The sequence below is a fragment of the Eretmochelys imbricata genome, chromosome 1 (assembly GCF_965152235.1).
Source record: "Eretmochelys imbricata isolate rEreImb1 chromosome 1, rEreImb1.hap1, whole genome shotgun sequence".
Lineage (NCBI taxonomy): Eukaryota > Metazoa > Chordata > Testudines > Cheloniidae > Eretmochelys > Eretmochelys imbricata.
In genome coordinates, this window is record NC_135572.1 from 256010656 (window position 1) to 256026282 (window position 15627).

The 15627-nt window shown below is 44.4% G+C and overlaps 1 protein-coding gene across 2 annotated transcripts; it reads left to right on the forward strand.

The window, feature by feature from the left end:
* Positions 1 to 6358: 6358 nt before the first annotated feature.
* On the forward strand, positions 6359 to 13564 carry MRPS33 (mitochondrial ribosomal protein S33). 2 transcript variants are annotated; one of them, XM_077828071.1, is made up of 4 exons: positions 6363 to 6493; positions 8645 to 8776; positions 10352 to 10607; positions 13101 to 13564. In XM_077828071.1, the coding sequence occupies exons 3-4, from the start codon at positions 10393 to 10395 to the stop codon at positions 13204 to 13206; spliced, it is 321 nt and encodes a 106-aa protein (XP_077684197.1). In that variant the 5' UTR covers positions 6363 to 6493; positions 8645 to 8776; positions 10352 to 10392; the 3' UTR covers positions 13207 to 13564. The 2 variants fall into 2 exon arrangements, with proteins under 2 accessions (XP_077684206.1, XP_077684197.1); XM_077828080.1 differs by lacking the exon at positions 8645 to 8776 and having other exon boundaries at positions 6359 to 6493.
* Positions 13565 to 15627: the final 2063 nt, after the last annotated feature.

The window sequence follows — 15627 nt, forward strand, 5'->3', positions numbered from 1 at the left end:
AGAAGCCAAATGCCAGAGGCAGGAGGTAAACCAGAGATGTAAGCCAGAGATGGAGCCAGGGATCAGTTCCTGAGAGACAGAAGCTGTATACCAGAACTAGATGATCAACCCAGAGCCATAAGCCAGAGGCAAAGCTGAAGATCTAAACCAGAAGTCTGAAGCCGGTGGGGAGTAGGGACTGGAACAAAGGCTGGAACAATGCAGGAGCAGGGACTGGAACAAGGGCAAGCACAGCTGAAGACATGGTACACATTGAGCAGCTGCTGATCTGCTGTGGGGGGCCAGGCAGGCTTATCAGCAGGGCTGCTAAACCAGCATCCAATCAGGGGCTGTGGCCACTCTGTCAGTTCCAAAGCAGTGCAGCTGGGCTCATGGGTTACCTAGAAGCAAAGTTAATCAGGAAGCAGGCCAGAAGCTCCAGGACACCACTCCGTCTGTGAAGTATATTATTATCTCTAGTTTACAGAAGCATAAGTTATCAAACAGGTTAATTCACTTTACAAAGGTCACACAGGGAGTCAGTAGCAGAGCTAGAAACAGAATTCAGCAATCCTAATTCTTCTTCAAGTTCTGGTCCCTATGTGAATTCCACATGTGGATACACATACATGCCATGCGCCTGAGTCCAGAAGTTTTTCCAGGCAGTGTCCATTGACCCATACATGCGCAGTATCTTCCCTCATGCTCCTGACCAAGGGCATAAGGGGTGGTGCGGGTCTATGCCTCTCCAGTTTCTTCTTACTTCCACATGGCCTGAGCCGCAATCTTGTCCTCCTTCGCTCTTGCAATCATTAAAAAATGTACTGTAAATATTTGATGTAAATAGTTGTCTTGTAGTTTAGAAATCTTCGAGACTCTTTGTCGCTATAGCAGAAACGTCAAGGGGCCCAGCCATATCCTCATAGAGAATTTTTAAGTGCTTCTTGGAATGCATATTTTAATACTATCAAATAGCAAAGCTTCCCCCCCAGCCCACCGGGGGTGTTACAGCTCACTCCACGTGAGCACAAGCAGTCTCTACAACATCCTTATCAGACATCCTGTTGCAGAACACTTGCAAAGCTGCAACGTGGCAATCTGTCCACACATTTATAGCACACTACACCATGACTCAAGCAGCGGCTGCTGATGCAGCAGTAGGAATGGCTAGATTACGGGCAGCTCTGCTACCAGCTTCCTCGCACCCACCTCCACCCCTATCGCTGCTTGCAAATCACCCACGTGTGGAATATACATAGCGACCAGCACGACAACAGGACGAGGTTACTTACTATAACTGGAGAGTCTTTGAGATGTGTTGTCCCAATCTGTATTCCACTACCCGCCCTCCTTCCCCTCTGGTTCGGAATCCTATTGCATTGCAATAAGAGGAGGAACTAGAGAGGCGTCGACCCACACCATCCCTTATACCATCGGTCAGGAGCATGAGGGAAGATACTGCGCAAGTGCAGGTCAACAGACACTGCTTGGAAAAACTTCCAGACTCAGGCACATGGCGTGCATGAATACCCACATGTGGAATACAGACCTGAAGAATGTCCAGGAACAATAAGTAACCTCCTCTTCCCAGGCCCTTGATCTAACCACAAAGAAACATTCCCTCTCTTAAATTTTAAATATTCCATCTAATGTTAGCCATACATTAGGACACACATTTGAACTATGAATCATTCAGTCTAGATGACATGCATTTGAAGGACTGAGGATTTTCTGTATTCCCCTTTATTTGTCCCCATTCATCTCTCGTCTACCCCATACTGTGCTGATGAACTAATCCATTCAAAATAGACTTGATGCACTTCCCGCACGTAGGGTCAATACCATTTCAAGCATCAGTCAGAGGGAAGCACTAGAGACATGAAGAGTGCTTGCTCTCTTTCCCCAGGAGGTGAGAATGCTGCCGCCACAGCCCCCCTGGCCCCAGAAAGCAATGAGCTTGAGACTCAAACATGCTTTGAAAAAATAATTTAGACTTTTCCTTTAAATTGATGCCAGTCTTGAAATCTCCTACACCACAGTGTTTCTAATGGGGCCAAAGTGGCAGCATTTAATAACAGCTTCCTTGCAGATTTCCTTCTGAAGCACTGACTTCAGTGAGTTATCTTAAAGCCACAATATGTTGCAAACACCCACCCAAAGACTATTGGTCTAATAAAAGATATTACCTCACCCAAAGACTGACATCCTCCTAGTACAACTCATTCACCATAGTGGGATTTGCATTACTAGTTGTTCTTTGGGCTTAGTGTGAATCACTGGAGAAGACAGCCCAGTTCAAGTTCACAAATTAATCACATTAATCATTAACCACAAAAAAAAAAATCAGAAATAATGTATTTTTAAAAAAAAGACAGCACTTGATACTCAATGCAAATTAACACTGTTTCCTAAGGAGTTCTCTACTTGAGTCAAAATACGTCTTCTAACTTCAATATTTAAAATAGAGCAGTCTAAAAGGTGTTCCTTCTACAGCATTAACCACCTGCTATAAGCAAATTGATAGGGTAAGGGATATTTATCCCATCCACAGTGGACTAGGATTTATTACCATGTATTACACATTTCCAAACATAAATAAAAATTAATAAATTAAGACTATCTGTGAGTCACAAACTAACTGGTGCACAGAGCTATTGTACTTACTGGTGGATGTACTACTGCCCTCTAATGGATAGACTGAGACAGGCTCCAGCATGCATATTGTGTCCAGAATCCTACTGTCCAGGCCTCTTTATGTTCAATTTTAAACTAAAATGTACAAAAAATATGAATCAACCAAATAGGTGACTTCATATAATTAATGTTATTGCCCCGTAATCTACACCCAGGGTTCGCCCTGCACTTTTACCATGATGTCTGATTAACCACTCCTTCCTAGACTCTACTCTGCCATTCCTTGTCTTGATACTTCCTTCATCTCAAGTTCCCACGCCTAGAATATCCACCCTGGTTTTGTACCCCATGTAATGCTCCTTCAAACCCCTCTTCAAGACTCACCTCTTTTGGTCAGCTTAGTACCCTCCTCCTAGACATTGTCCAAGCCAAAATATTACTTTATTAAGAACCAAAAGCCAAGAAAGCTCTAACAAGACATGTTCATAACACTCAGCTTATCTTTCAATCTTTCTTTGTTGCCACCCTCCAATACCTCCCATTCCCCCTCCCTTTGCTCTTCTTTTCCCTCATTGTGTCAGTCTAATTTAGATTATAAACTGCTCAGAGCAATACATCACTTTATTTGCCAGTAAAGCAGTATGCACACCTACAGTACTGCATCTTCTTCAAGTGATGTCTCCAATGTAGAGGCTGTTGACCACCAACTTCCATCTTTTGCAGTCACAACAAAGTTGTAAAACTTCCACTCTTTTTTGGATACCAATCCACCTGATGACATTTCCAATGTAACTGACCCTCTTTCTTTCTCTTCCTGGTTTTCCTGTGATCATGTCTGATAGTATGAGTGCTGAAATGTCCATAAAAAGATGTTAGTCTTTTACCTAGGGTCTCAAGTAATTTTACTCTTTTAAAATTAATCCTTCCCATCATTTCTTCATTCATATGTCTACACACACAGCGCTGCAGTGGCACAACTATACCAATACAGCTATGCTGCTACAGCACGTCTGGTCAAGACACTCCATGCTGGCGGGAGAGAGCTCTCCCATCAACATAAAAAAAACACCCCAGCGAGCCGCAGAAGCTCTCCCACTGACATAGCGCTGTGCACACAAGCGCTTATGTTGGTGTGACTTATGTCGCTCAGGAGTGTGGTTTATTCATGCCCCCGAGCGACATAAGTTATGCTGACATAGGCTATCCATATGTAGCACTTCAGCATTCTAGTGCAGATGTGCAGTTTTAAATTTTGACAACACAGAAGTCTTTGGAAGTTGCTGAATATATCTTTTACAAGCTGTATCCCTCTCTTGATTTCTTTATCACATCTCCTGTCTGATGTTGTTAGATCCCTTAAATAGGGGAACCTATTCACTTGTTCCACCACTCAACCACCAAAGTATAGAGGTTGCCTACTTTGTGATCACTGTTTACTTACTTACTATTGCATAAATAATAAAAATAAAAGACTGATTAAAAACAAGTAGCTCTTCTTTGTGCTCTGAACAGCATCAACTTCAGGAACAGGGTGAAGTGAAAGCCTTGTGAACCCACTCTGTTTCTTCATCCTGTATCTTCCTGTGTTCACCATCCTGCGCTGGAATGGAGGTCGATAAGGAATATAGAAGAGAATGCCATGGAAACAGGGACACAGAAATGCTTATGTCTTTACCACCACCACTCAAGTCTCCTTCCACCTTGGACAGCAAAGAGCCCCACTCTGTGACTAGAGGAGCTCATAATAAAGTACCAGCCAAGTGATCACCCATGCACTATATCATTAACAATGGTCCCAGATGCTGGGAATCTTCCATTCCAGTCCATTCACCTTAGCAAATGATTAATGGTCTTGGAATTCAACTAGGACCATAGAAACAGGAGCATGATCACTTGTGGATCATTGGGAACAATTCTGTATATGAATGAGTAGTGTGCTACAGAACTGTAAGGCTGTCAGAACAGTGCTTAGCACTACCATAGGCAATTAATAAAAAGAAAAGGGGTACTAGTGGCACCTTAGAGACTAACCAATTTATTGCTCATGAAAGCTTATGCTCAAATAAATTGGTTAGTCTCTAAGGTGCCACTAGTACTCCTTTTCTTTTTGTGAATACAGACTAACACGGCTGCTACTCTGAAACCTGTAATAGGCAATTAATATTATTGCACTTCTTACCTACTGTAAGTACTACTGTACTTAATATAGGCAAGACCTCAGGAAGAACAAGTTCTGCAGTCAGAAGTACTCTACCAATGACTCCCTCCACTAGTCCCATAAAGTCTAGGAACTAGCAGATCTTAAACTTCTTGATGGGCACTAGAGAGAGAAAGGCAATCTCTCAGACCATTTACAGCTTCACAGATTGTAAACAGTACCTTACTTTCTAGGTGCAATGTAACAGGCACTAAGTGGAAACTTACATTTGTGCTTTGTTGACTATTGTGACTTTGTTTTCCTGTAAGTTTGTACAGTTCCTAGCTGAATGGGGCTATAATCCTGACAGCTCTTTGCATGCTACCATAATAACTAATATGAATACATATAGTAGTAATGGATAAGAAACTGATGAGAAAACAATTTTTTACTTTACTACAGTATTGGTCTAAGACTAAATAACATTTGGTTGTTGTTTTGTTGACAGAAGGAACAATTGATTTGCAAACAGAAATATACGCCCTGATTCTGTACTTATGTACATGCTTAAATTTATTCCTACAATGGGAACACTCATGTCCACAAATTTAAGCATCTGCATGCTTGCAGGGCAGACGCAACATTGAGATGAAGGGGAAGATCTTTCTAGCAGGACTGCTTCATGATGGAGCCAGTGGCACGATGAATAACGATAGATCAGAACCCAGTAGGTTTGAATCTTGCCTGAGTCATGAGTTACTGCAGCTTTTATAGTGTAGCAGTTCTAACGTTTCCCTAAGGCATTAGATGTCCCTTAGCTTGAAACCAAGCAGGATTATTTTAGGGAATCAGACACCACAGTGATTAGGCTACATACAAACTTAAATGGAAATAGAACCTTTACAATAGGCACATTTTTAGGCCAACTAACACTGAAAGGGAAACTGGAAATGGAAAGCACCTGTTAGGCCATCTAGTCTGTGCCTTGCCAGCGTCGGATTGTTCTGTGCCATACATTTGCTCATTCATTAACCCTTTTAATAAGGTGGTTGTTCCAAGCAGGTAATTCACTTATTTAAAATAGTGGCAGAAGATACGCGGCATCTACTGACATTCAGGAATCAGCTTTTAGGGTGGCAGGTAGATGCCCTGGCGCAAAGCTCCCTGCGGGGGGAAGGTCTGCTGAGCAGCGCGCAAAGAGCCCCCTTCTAAATGAATGCCTCGAGGGCGCTGCAGAGGGGGCGCGGCATCCGTCCCCTTAGCCTCTGGGGGGCTGACTGAACACCCCCTGCCTGCCCTAAGGAGCAGGCAGCGGCTGCCTAGCGGAGCTCTCCCCGGGCTCATGCCCCCTGCCCCCTGCCCGCCGCCCCTCTCCCAGGGAACCCCGTGCCGGGACACCCCCCTCAGACGGTGAGAACCAGCCGCCGCCCGCCCAAGAAGAGGAGGCGATCCAGCAGCAGGCGCGCACGCGCGGGGACGGAGCGCGCACGCGCAAGGACGCAGCGCCCCGGCCCCGCCCTCGGCACAGCAACAACCACCCTACCCTGACGTCACCCGCACAAAAAAGAAGGGCTTCGTGCGGGCGGCGTTCATAGCGCGCATGCGCACGGCTCACTCAGTCCGCTTGCGTTGGGGTGGTTACAGGGAACCGCCGCTCGATGGCTTCCCCGTTGCAGCCCGGAGAGTTGAGCGGGAGGGACGCTTCCGGTGGAGTGGCGGCTGCATGACAGGGAGGGCGGAGAGGTGAGGCCAGAGTGGTGGGGGGGCGGGTGTCTGTGAGGCCTGGTTAAGGGGAAAGCGGGGAGCCCAGGAGGCTGTGCGCAAGGGGGGGGGCGCTACTGCGTGTGTTGGGGGGAGGGGTAATTGGGGGGAGGGGCTCGTGCGTGTATATATTGCGGGAGGGGTACCTGGGGGAGGGGAGGAGTGGTCGATGGGTGGGGCTTGTGTGTGTGTGTATATTGTGGGAGGGGGCTCCTGTGTGCTCTGATGTGGGAAGGAGGAGTGCTGCTGTGCAGGGGGCTTCTGTGCCTGTTGGGTGGGACGGAGGAGAAGCTTGTCTGTGTGGTGTGAGGGATAGCAGCTGTACCTCGCTATAACGAACAGCTTAGTGTAGGGGGTGAATGTATTGGCCCTGAACTGTACCAGGGGTTCCCAGCCACAGAGACGTGTTACGATGTCCCCACCATGGGTACTGCAGGCTTTTGCAATTGATGCTCGCCATGGTATCCATCAGGGTCTTGTAAGTTCTGGATGCGGCAATGAGATGAAATGTTTCACTGTTTAAATTTAAATAAATATAATTTCGTTGACTTTTTAAAAATAAAACTAATGGGAACATTTTTGTTTTAATTTGGTACTGTAACCCAACCCCTTTATTTTTGCTTGTCAAAATCTAAACTGTGCCTCCTACCTAGAATGCTAGTGTCCTTCCTCTTCATGGAAAGCACTTGAAAATAATGTAGGGCCCTTCGAATGGATAGCAATGTAGCATTAAGAATTAGTTCACATTTTATCAGAAGCTGTTGGAAGGAGACAGATGGCTATTGTTGATGGGGATCGCTCTCTTCTGCTTCTGGCCTTCTTTTTGCATTGTTGCCTATCTCTAAACACATTGTCAGGTTAAAAATTTTATTAATAAGGGAGAACTAATCCTGTGGTCTGCAGGTCTTTTTAAAGACCGTACTATGGAGGGGCCAGAGTGGAGGAAGGGGGAGAGGCAATATGGGCGAGGAGTTAATAGGAGCAAAGGAGAGGGAAAGAGTGGCAGTCATGAGGAAAGGAGTGGGAAGGACAGTGAAGGAGTGGGATAAGGTCAGGGCAAACAACCTGTCAGAAAACAGCATTCAGTGTTAAACTGCTAGCAGTCAGTTTGATAACATCACTGTCATGAAGAAGTGTGGCCCAGCCCCTAGCGCTGCTAGCTCACAGGTGGGCGAACTATGGCTAGCGGGCCGGCTCGCCAGCCAATTTAATCCAGCCCTCGAGCTCCCTCTGGGGAGCTGGGTCAGGGGCCGCTCCGCACAGCTCCTGGAAGCAGCGGCATGTCCCTCCTCTGGCTCCTATGCATAAGGGCAGCCTGGGGGCTCCGCACGCTGCCCCCGGAGCTCCCATTGGTCAGGAACTGCGGCCAATGGGAGTTGCAGGGGCAGCATCTGCAGACGGGGCAGGGCACAGAACTGCTTGGGGCGGGGGCATCGTGCGGTATCAGTAGTCTTTCACCTACTAGGCTCAGACTTTCCATCTGCTTCTCACAGAAACTCAGGTCACCAAGGAGACCAGTTTGGATAGCTCTTCAGACACTTGTGGGAGTTTTCAACTTTTACTCGTTTCATCTCTGTGATATTCTTAGATTAGATAGGATTAGCTAAGGACTCCAACCTTGGATTAGGCTATTTAGAAGATCCCAACAGGGACTATTAAATTAAAAGCCCATCACCAGTCTGCTGTCTTGCATCATCTAGGAGCTAAGAGTGGTTTCATCTCTCCTGGCACAGTGGAAAAGGGAGACTGAAGAGGGTTGGTTGTGGCACAGTAGAATGCATTGGTATCTTGGAAGGTGGTGGCCAATGCAAAATAATAATCAATCCCACACTCCTTTTTAGGTCTGGCCTACAAATGCAGGACTTCAGGATATCTGTTTAGAAAGGGCCAGTGCTGTGATTCAGCATGGCTGTGTGATGTTCTCTAGCTGCTGGAGAACGAGAGCCACTGTAGCACAGGAGAGATTTAAGAACTCTACCATGTGTAGCCCATGGTTGTGATAAACTGAGGTGCTGGACTGCAGCCGTTCCAAAGCTGTTCTCTTCTCACATTAGGACACTGCTTTGCCTTAAAGCCTCTGACACTTTGCTTGACCTCCCATTGTAGTTCTTCTCATATTTTCTTTTGACCCAGAACTCTTCATTATTCTTTGGGTGCTGAATTCACTTCCTCCCCCTGTTTCATCTCGCTATTGAGCACCAGTCGGAGCAAATCTAAGGAGGCGATTGTGCACCAGCTCATCCGCTATGTAGAAGCCCACGTGGGGTAATATTTACTTCTAGATAATGTTATTAAACAAAATGTTCCCTATTAATTTAGTTAAATCTGCTTGGCTCTGTCCTACAGATTGTCTTCACTGTTCCCTTTATCCATCTCTTCAATATTTTATGCTCATCTTGATTCTGTTGTTGGTTTCTGGATGCAGTTGTGAAATGCTTTTTAAAAGAAAACAAGCACTGTAAACTTTAAAGTCAATCTAGTGCTCATGAAAGAAGGCGGACAGCTCTAGAGATTTAAACCATCACTTATTCACCAGACAGGCATGATATGGGCAGCACAAGGGGTTTGAAGTCATTACAGAGTCATAGGAATCCCGTATGATCTTGTTCACTAACCCTATATGACATAAATTGCTTGAAACTCCACTGCCAGGAATATCCCAAGCAGAGGATTGTACCTCTGTGCCTCATATACAATGTGCCCTCAGGGGAGCTGACTGCAATAACAGAGAAAAGCGGATTTAATCCTCTTCTATGTATGTACTATTCCTATTTCCGTAGGTTTGACAGCTATAAACAGGAGTATCAGAGGGCAGTCTGCTGCTGAAGGCAAGACAAAAGGGTTAATCTTTTCCTTCTCTCCCTCTTTCATTTGTCTCATCTTGTGTAGCTGCTTCCCCATTGATCCCAGCAAGTAGAGTGAAACTAACAAGGATTGTCAGGTTCATTAAGTGGACAGTAACAGCTTGAGAGCTATTCTGTGGGGAAGAACAAATTTAAATAGAGAGGAAGATGAGGAAAGAAATGGGGAAGGAGAAATGTGAAGAGAGCTGAAGAAAAACATCAAAGGGATCATTAGGGGGGAGAGAGAATTGCTCTTGTGGTCTAGCAGTAATATTTGGAGTATCACTCTGAGAGCATCTTATATTCTAGAGATTCCGTTTGGCTGTCTGAAGGAGCAGAAGTGAGGGACTCTGGAGGGAGTCTCCTTGGTTGGAGGGAAGTTTGCTGACATGTTGGCTCTCTTGGAAAAGAGAAGGCAAAAGTGGAAAATTTGGATTTTCCTTTTCCTTTTCCTCCAAAAGAAATAGTTGGAGGAGGGAGGTGGGGAGGTGCTTTAAACAAAAGGACAGATATGCAAGAAAACGGACAGAAAACAACATCATGGTGGAGGACATGCATGAAATCCAAAGAAATGAGGAATGGGAGAAAGAGATGGAGGTATGAATCCATCAATGGGAACTGGGTGCCTAAAAATCTTTTGAGGATCTTGGCCTGAGTCTTCATGCCATTTAATCCCTGGCTTCTCTGCAGAAACTACCAAATTAAGTGATGTCTCTGTATGGAGAACTGTGTACGGTATTAGGAATTAGACTAATTTTACATAGAGCTGGGATGACAAACCTCAGATGTGCTAAAAGTGATACCTAATGTGTTTTACGGTTATGCCAATGACATTGGCATTAGCTGTGTTGCAGTGAGAAATGCAGCCTCAAGCATGATGCCCTCATCCTGTGTGAATTACAAGTGTGATTTGAGGGTGGAAGAAGGATCATAATGGCAAATGCTTGGGATCCTGGAACATCTCAAAGAGCTGCAGTTTTTCCTCTTCCTTCTGTAGGGAAGTGTGTATATGTGTGCGTGTCCATTCTTTGCCCAGAGATGTCTGCTCTTTCCAATTATGCCTTGCGGATGGCCCGCCTGAGTGCCCGGATATTTGGAGAAGTTGTCAGGCCAACAGACAATAAGTCCATGAAAGTAGTGAAGCTGTTCAGCGAGCAGCCCCTCGCCAAACGGAAGGAGGTCTACGATTGGTATCCCCCTCACAACACCTACTTCGCCCTCATGAAGAAACTCCGCTTCTTTGGCCTCTACAGGTGATCCATGTGTGTAATGTGAGGGTTGGGGGAATGAACTGAATGAGTTGTGGATTCTATTAGGGTTGTGTTAAAGCAGCAGCAGCACTATTAAAATGGTGCAGACCAGAAGACAGACAGTCCGAATAGAAGAAGCACTTTTTTGCTGTGCTTGGTGTGGGAAGAATAGAGTAAAATGTGAGCTGGTTGTTCGATAGTTTTTCCTATTTGGATGCACTGAACCTCTTTTGTGGGCAAGAGTTCATAGACCAATGGGTGTAGTTAAGCAATCACGTGTCAATGTGGGACATGCTTTTTCTGTCTCAGCAGTTCTCAAATCGTGGGTTGGGACTCCAAAGAGGATCACGACCCTGTTTTAATGGAGTTGCCAGGGCTGACATTAGACTTGCTGGGGGCGGCCTGGGCCCAAAACTGAAACCTGAGCACAGGTTTCACCCTGGGCTTTTGGCTTTGCCCCCCCCCCCCCCCCCAGAGGCTGCGGGGCTCAGGTGGGCTCAGGCTTTGTCGTAGTCTCCTTTCCCCCTGGTTTGTGTGATAATTTTTGTTATCAGAAGGGGGTCGTGGTGCAAGAAAAGTTTGAGAACCCTTGTTCTAGCTGTTTGGGGCAGGGGCCTTATCCATTAAGAAGACAGTGCTTTGCAAATCTGATGAATAATGAGTGTGATGTCTGTCTGCAGAACAGAAGCTAAAACAACAATTATGCGGTGTGCTGTTCTTTCAAGGAGCTGCAAAAGATTTATAGCATGTTAACACACCAACTGCTAAAATACTCTTACCCTGGCTACTTCAGCACCTACCTTGAAATTTGGTGGTGATTGATTTTTCTTTGGGTTTTAAAAAACTAGGTCATCTTCAAACCATCCAAAATGAAGGAAAATTGTTTTCCAAATATAGGTGGACACAACTGACTAGAAACATTTATATTCAAGCTTCTAAATGAGTATTACAATTTTGAATAAGAAAACACTGAACCGATTTACCTGTAGATATTCTTTGAGGCAGTTAAATACAGCCCTTTCTCTGGCCAAATGGCATGGAATTTATAGGAGTTTCTTTAGTAGGTAGAATTTGTTTCTATTTCTAGTATGGTATAGTGAGCATTGCCTGCACTATTGTAAGAACAACACTTCCTAGAGTAACTTCCTCTTGGCACAAAACGCCAAACTATAAACTGTGCTCGCTGAAGTGTCTTGTTTCTTGCGTATGCTCAGAGAGGCCTGCAGTGGCTCAGGCATGCTATTCAGAAACAAAATGTTGTGGCAGGCAGTAGACGTTAGACACAGGTCTAGAGATCAAGTGGGCCTGGGAATAATTCATCAGCTTTTCTGGAAGTATTAAAAATAGCAGGGAAGCAGCCTCAGACCAGCTTGAGGTGCTACTACCCATTTTCCCACACTTTGCACTGCTAAGTTACATTTGGGTGGCAGATGGAGTGGAATTTATTTAAAGGGTTCTCCAGGATGTCCTATCCTGTCCTTCCCCACTCCTGTTCACTTTTTTACTGCTTTTTTACGGCACCTAGCGCCGGGGGGTCCTGCTTCATGACTAGGGCTCCTAGGCACTGTGATAATACAAATAAATAATAAAGATTCCACTGGTGGATATAGATTCCTCCAGAACCCATCAGTGAAATCAATTGAGAGCAATGACAGGTATAACTGCAGCCTGCCCTGCCTCTCTCCTTAGGAGCTAATGACCCAAACTTGAGTCTCTGCATGGCATTACAACACAAGACGAGACTTCTGATTGGAAGGGGGGACATTCTGATTTTTGTCTCTTGTTGATTTTGTATTTTACTTCCCATTTGAGCACAATTGATCAATAAATATACTGAATGAAATATATATCATTTGTTACTGATGAAGGCAATGTTGTTAATTTCATAAGTACCAAAGAAAATATTTCAAATTATTCCGTGAGTGTTTGCAATGTTATTGCTAACAGTAAATGTAATGAGATTCAATATCTGCTTCATTCTCTAACACATCTGGACAACCATCAGACCTGCCTGGGAATAGGTATGGGTGTGGGGGTTGGAGAACATTGGATAAACAACAAAACTGCAAGCCAGGAAATTTGAATCCTGTTTCTCATTCTGCCACAGACTTGGTGTGACTGAGCAAGTCCCTTCACTTCTAAGTCTTGGTTTCCCCCACCTTTTAAAATAGAATAACACTATCTCACATGTTGGTGATAGGCTTCATTCCTTAATTTCTGTTAAGTACTTTGAGATTCTTGAATGGATGGTGCTGCTGTAATGCAAAATATCATGTTATTGTTTTGTTTTCCTCTTGATGTAAAACACACTAGGATAGTGTACACATTGTATAATATTTAGTTTAGTTCTTATCTTGTTTAATGTACATCTCTCCATTCTTCGAGGTGGGAATCTACCATTCTGAGTGGGAAGTATTGGCTGCCAGAACCCACTGCACTCTTGTTCTTTTGGAAGAAGTTAAATTTAACCCTCTTCCCTCTCTTTCCTCCATCCAGAGATGAACATCAAGATTTTAAGGAAGAGATGAGACGGCTGAAAAAGCTCCGTGGTAAAGGAAAACCCAAGAAAGGAGAAGGAAAAAGAGCTACCAAGAAGAAATAGAGCTACTTTGGAAATGCAACAGACTACTTTGGAAATGTCAGAGTAAAAGCATCCCTATCCCTTTCTTCCCAGCCAGAGGTGGCTTTGCATGCAGCTGAGTTCCTGGCTGCAGTGGGGAAGGGGTGTAAGCAGTCTGTCAGATATTAAACTCTGAATTGAACTCTGTTTTTACTAGGCCTCTTTGAGCACTCAGGTTTTTGGGGGATGATTTTTTTTTTCCACCAGTGACTGTATGTATGGGAATCATTCAGTATGTTCCAGCACCCATGATGATGATTATTTGGGTTTCAATTGCTATTGGAGCCCTTTTCTACCTGAGTCAGCAATAAAAAACCAGTCTACATTTTTGGTATTCACATCTGCTGCTTTCAGTCCTTATTTCTTTGGCTTTTCACTTTCGCCAAAATACTACATGTTCTGTCTTCTTTCATTCATTAAGTATGTTTTACCTCTTTGTATTGATCCCAGTGCTGTTTGGTTCAGACTCAGTAAGAATGATGCCTTCTGCTACTGTGTAGCCTGGAACATCAATTTATAATGCATGCAGCTTTACCCACCCTATCCTTTACCTTGGTGGTTGCTTTTATTTAATGCTAGAAACAGTTCATTTGCATTATGCACTGGAGGGCACTTCCTGGTCTCCTCCTTGCCCACAGCACTCTCATTGTACTGTGTGTAATTAGATCTACAGATGATAGAAGTTGTGGTGTGAGGATTCTAAATTGCTTCCAGGTTCTAGTCCCCACCAAATGAATTACTGTTAAATATGTATTACTCCAAAAGGAGATCAGACAAGGATGTTTGTTTGTCTGTAAGGACATGTATGTATTATTCCAGAAGGAAATTAACTCAAGTTCATTGATATTGGGGGTACCTTTATATCTAGGCTCCTGCAGCGTTATCCATATTCACAGCTATGTGTCTCCTTACCCTTCTTTTGTCTGTCTTCCTGTCTATTCGTTCCTTTTACGTGGGTGAAGCAGCAGAAAATACATCCACATCTGTTCCTCCTGCTCCCTGTGTTTTAGGTGTACCTTTCTGGCCCTTTTCCCACTTTAATGCTGATGCCTTCTCTTCCAAGCCTATAGGCACAGCTCTTTCCCCACTTGCACAATGTACTGCTAACAGTACTCCCTTGGCTGCCTTCCTGGATGTGGCAAGTGAATTAGCAGGAGAGGGCCAAGTTAAAAGGCTTGTGTGCATGATGGGGGAGAATGTAGTACGTAGCAAGCCTTCAAACTCCAGAGGCACCTACTGAAATAAACATCTTCTGCATACCCTGGAACATACAGACACACGCTGAATGTAAAAATCATCAGGGGTTGTACTCTTCCCTGTGTATCTATACCACATGAACTTGAGAATGGGGGTAACTTGATAGGTATGCTCCAACTGGAGATACCCAGTAGAAATTCGTGTGTGGGTCTATGCATTCATGGTCATGTTAGGGATGAGGTTTTATATAGACAATCCAAATTCAAAAATATGGCTTCTGGAGCTTACCATCCACTCCTTGTGCAGCTCTAGTGTTTCGTATTCCAGTACATGAGATTTTCTATGTATCTTATATTAGTTAATCCTTATTTTATGGTGTCTTCCCTGGCAAACAGTAATCAACTAGGTTTTCTCTCTCTCTCTCTCTCACTAACTGTATGTGTGTTTAGAGTGCTGAGATACAGTTGGAGAGGAGACTTTAACTTTGTTTCTAGACTTTTGAGCATTTAAAAATCTCCACTAATAAATTATGTAATATTTTTTCCAATTCATACTACAGTATACAAATGAGCACCCATCACAAATTCTGGCCACCTTTGGCAAATGTCTAAAAAATAATAAACCAACTCCAGCACTTACACGCAAACAACCACTACCCTCCTCTCAGTCGCCCCCACTCCCAACTCCTTGCAGGGCCGAGAGAAGAGATGGTTCTTGCAGCATGCCCTGAATAATAAACTTAGGCTATGAACTGAAACTGCAGGGCAGTGAGTTTCAAAGGCATAGATTTCCCCCAGAAATCACCTCCCAGCAGCCCTATCTCTCTTATCGTAAAGGGGCTTTATCTATCTGAAATATTTATATGGTCCTCTTTGCTGTAGTATCAGAGTACCTCATAATGATTAATACATTTATCCTCACAATGCCCCCATTCGGTAGGGAAGTGTAACTATCCTCATTTTACAGATGGAGAGCTGAGAAAGAGAGATTCTAAGATTCTCTACACTGCAATATAAGAACTGTGACTTGGCCACAGCTGGCCCAGATCAGCTGACAAGGGCTTTTGGGGCTAAAAATTGCAGTGGAGATGTTTGGACTCAGGTGCCTGGCCTCTAAAACCCTGTGAGGGAGTGGGCTCAAAAACTGGGCTCCAGCCTGAACCAGAATGTCTACTTTGCATTTTTTAGGCCTGCAGCCACCTTGTGA

What these genes read in the sequence shown, in the direction of transcription:
- MRPS33 (XM_077828080.1), top strand. Translation starts at nt 10,393, where the DNA reads ATGTCTGCTCTTTCCAATTATGCCTTGCGGATGGCCCGCCTGAGTGCC. An exon ending in CGCTTCTTTGGCCTCTACAG is followed by an intron (nt 10,608 to 13,100) that starts GTGATCCATGTG and finishes TCCTCCATCCAG; the next exon opens with AGATGAACATCAAGATTTTA.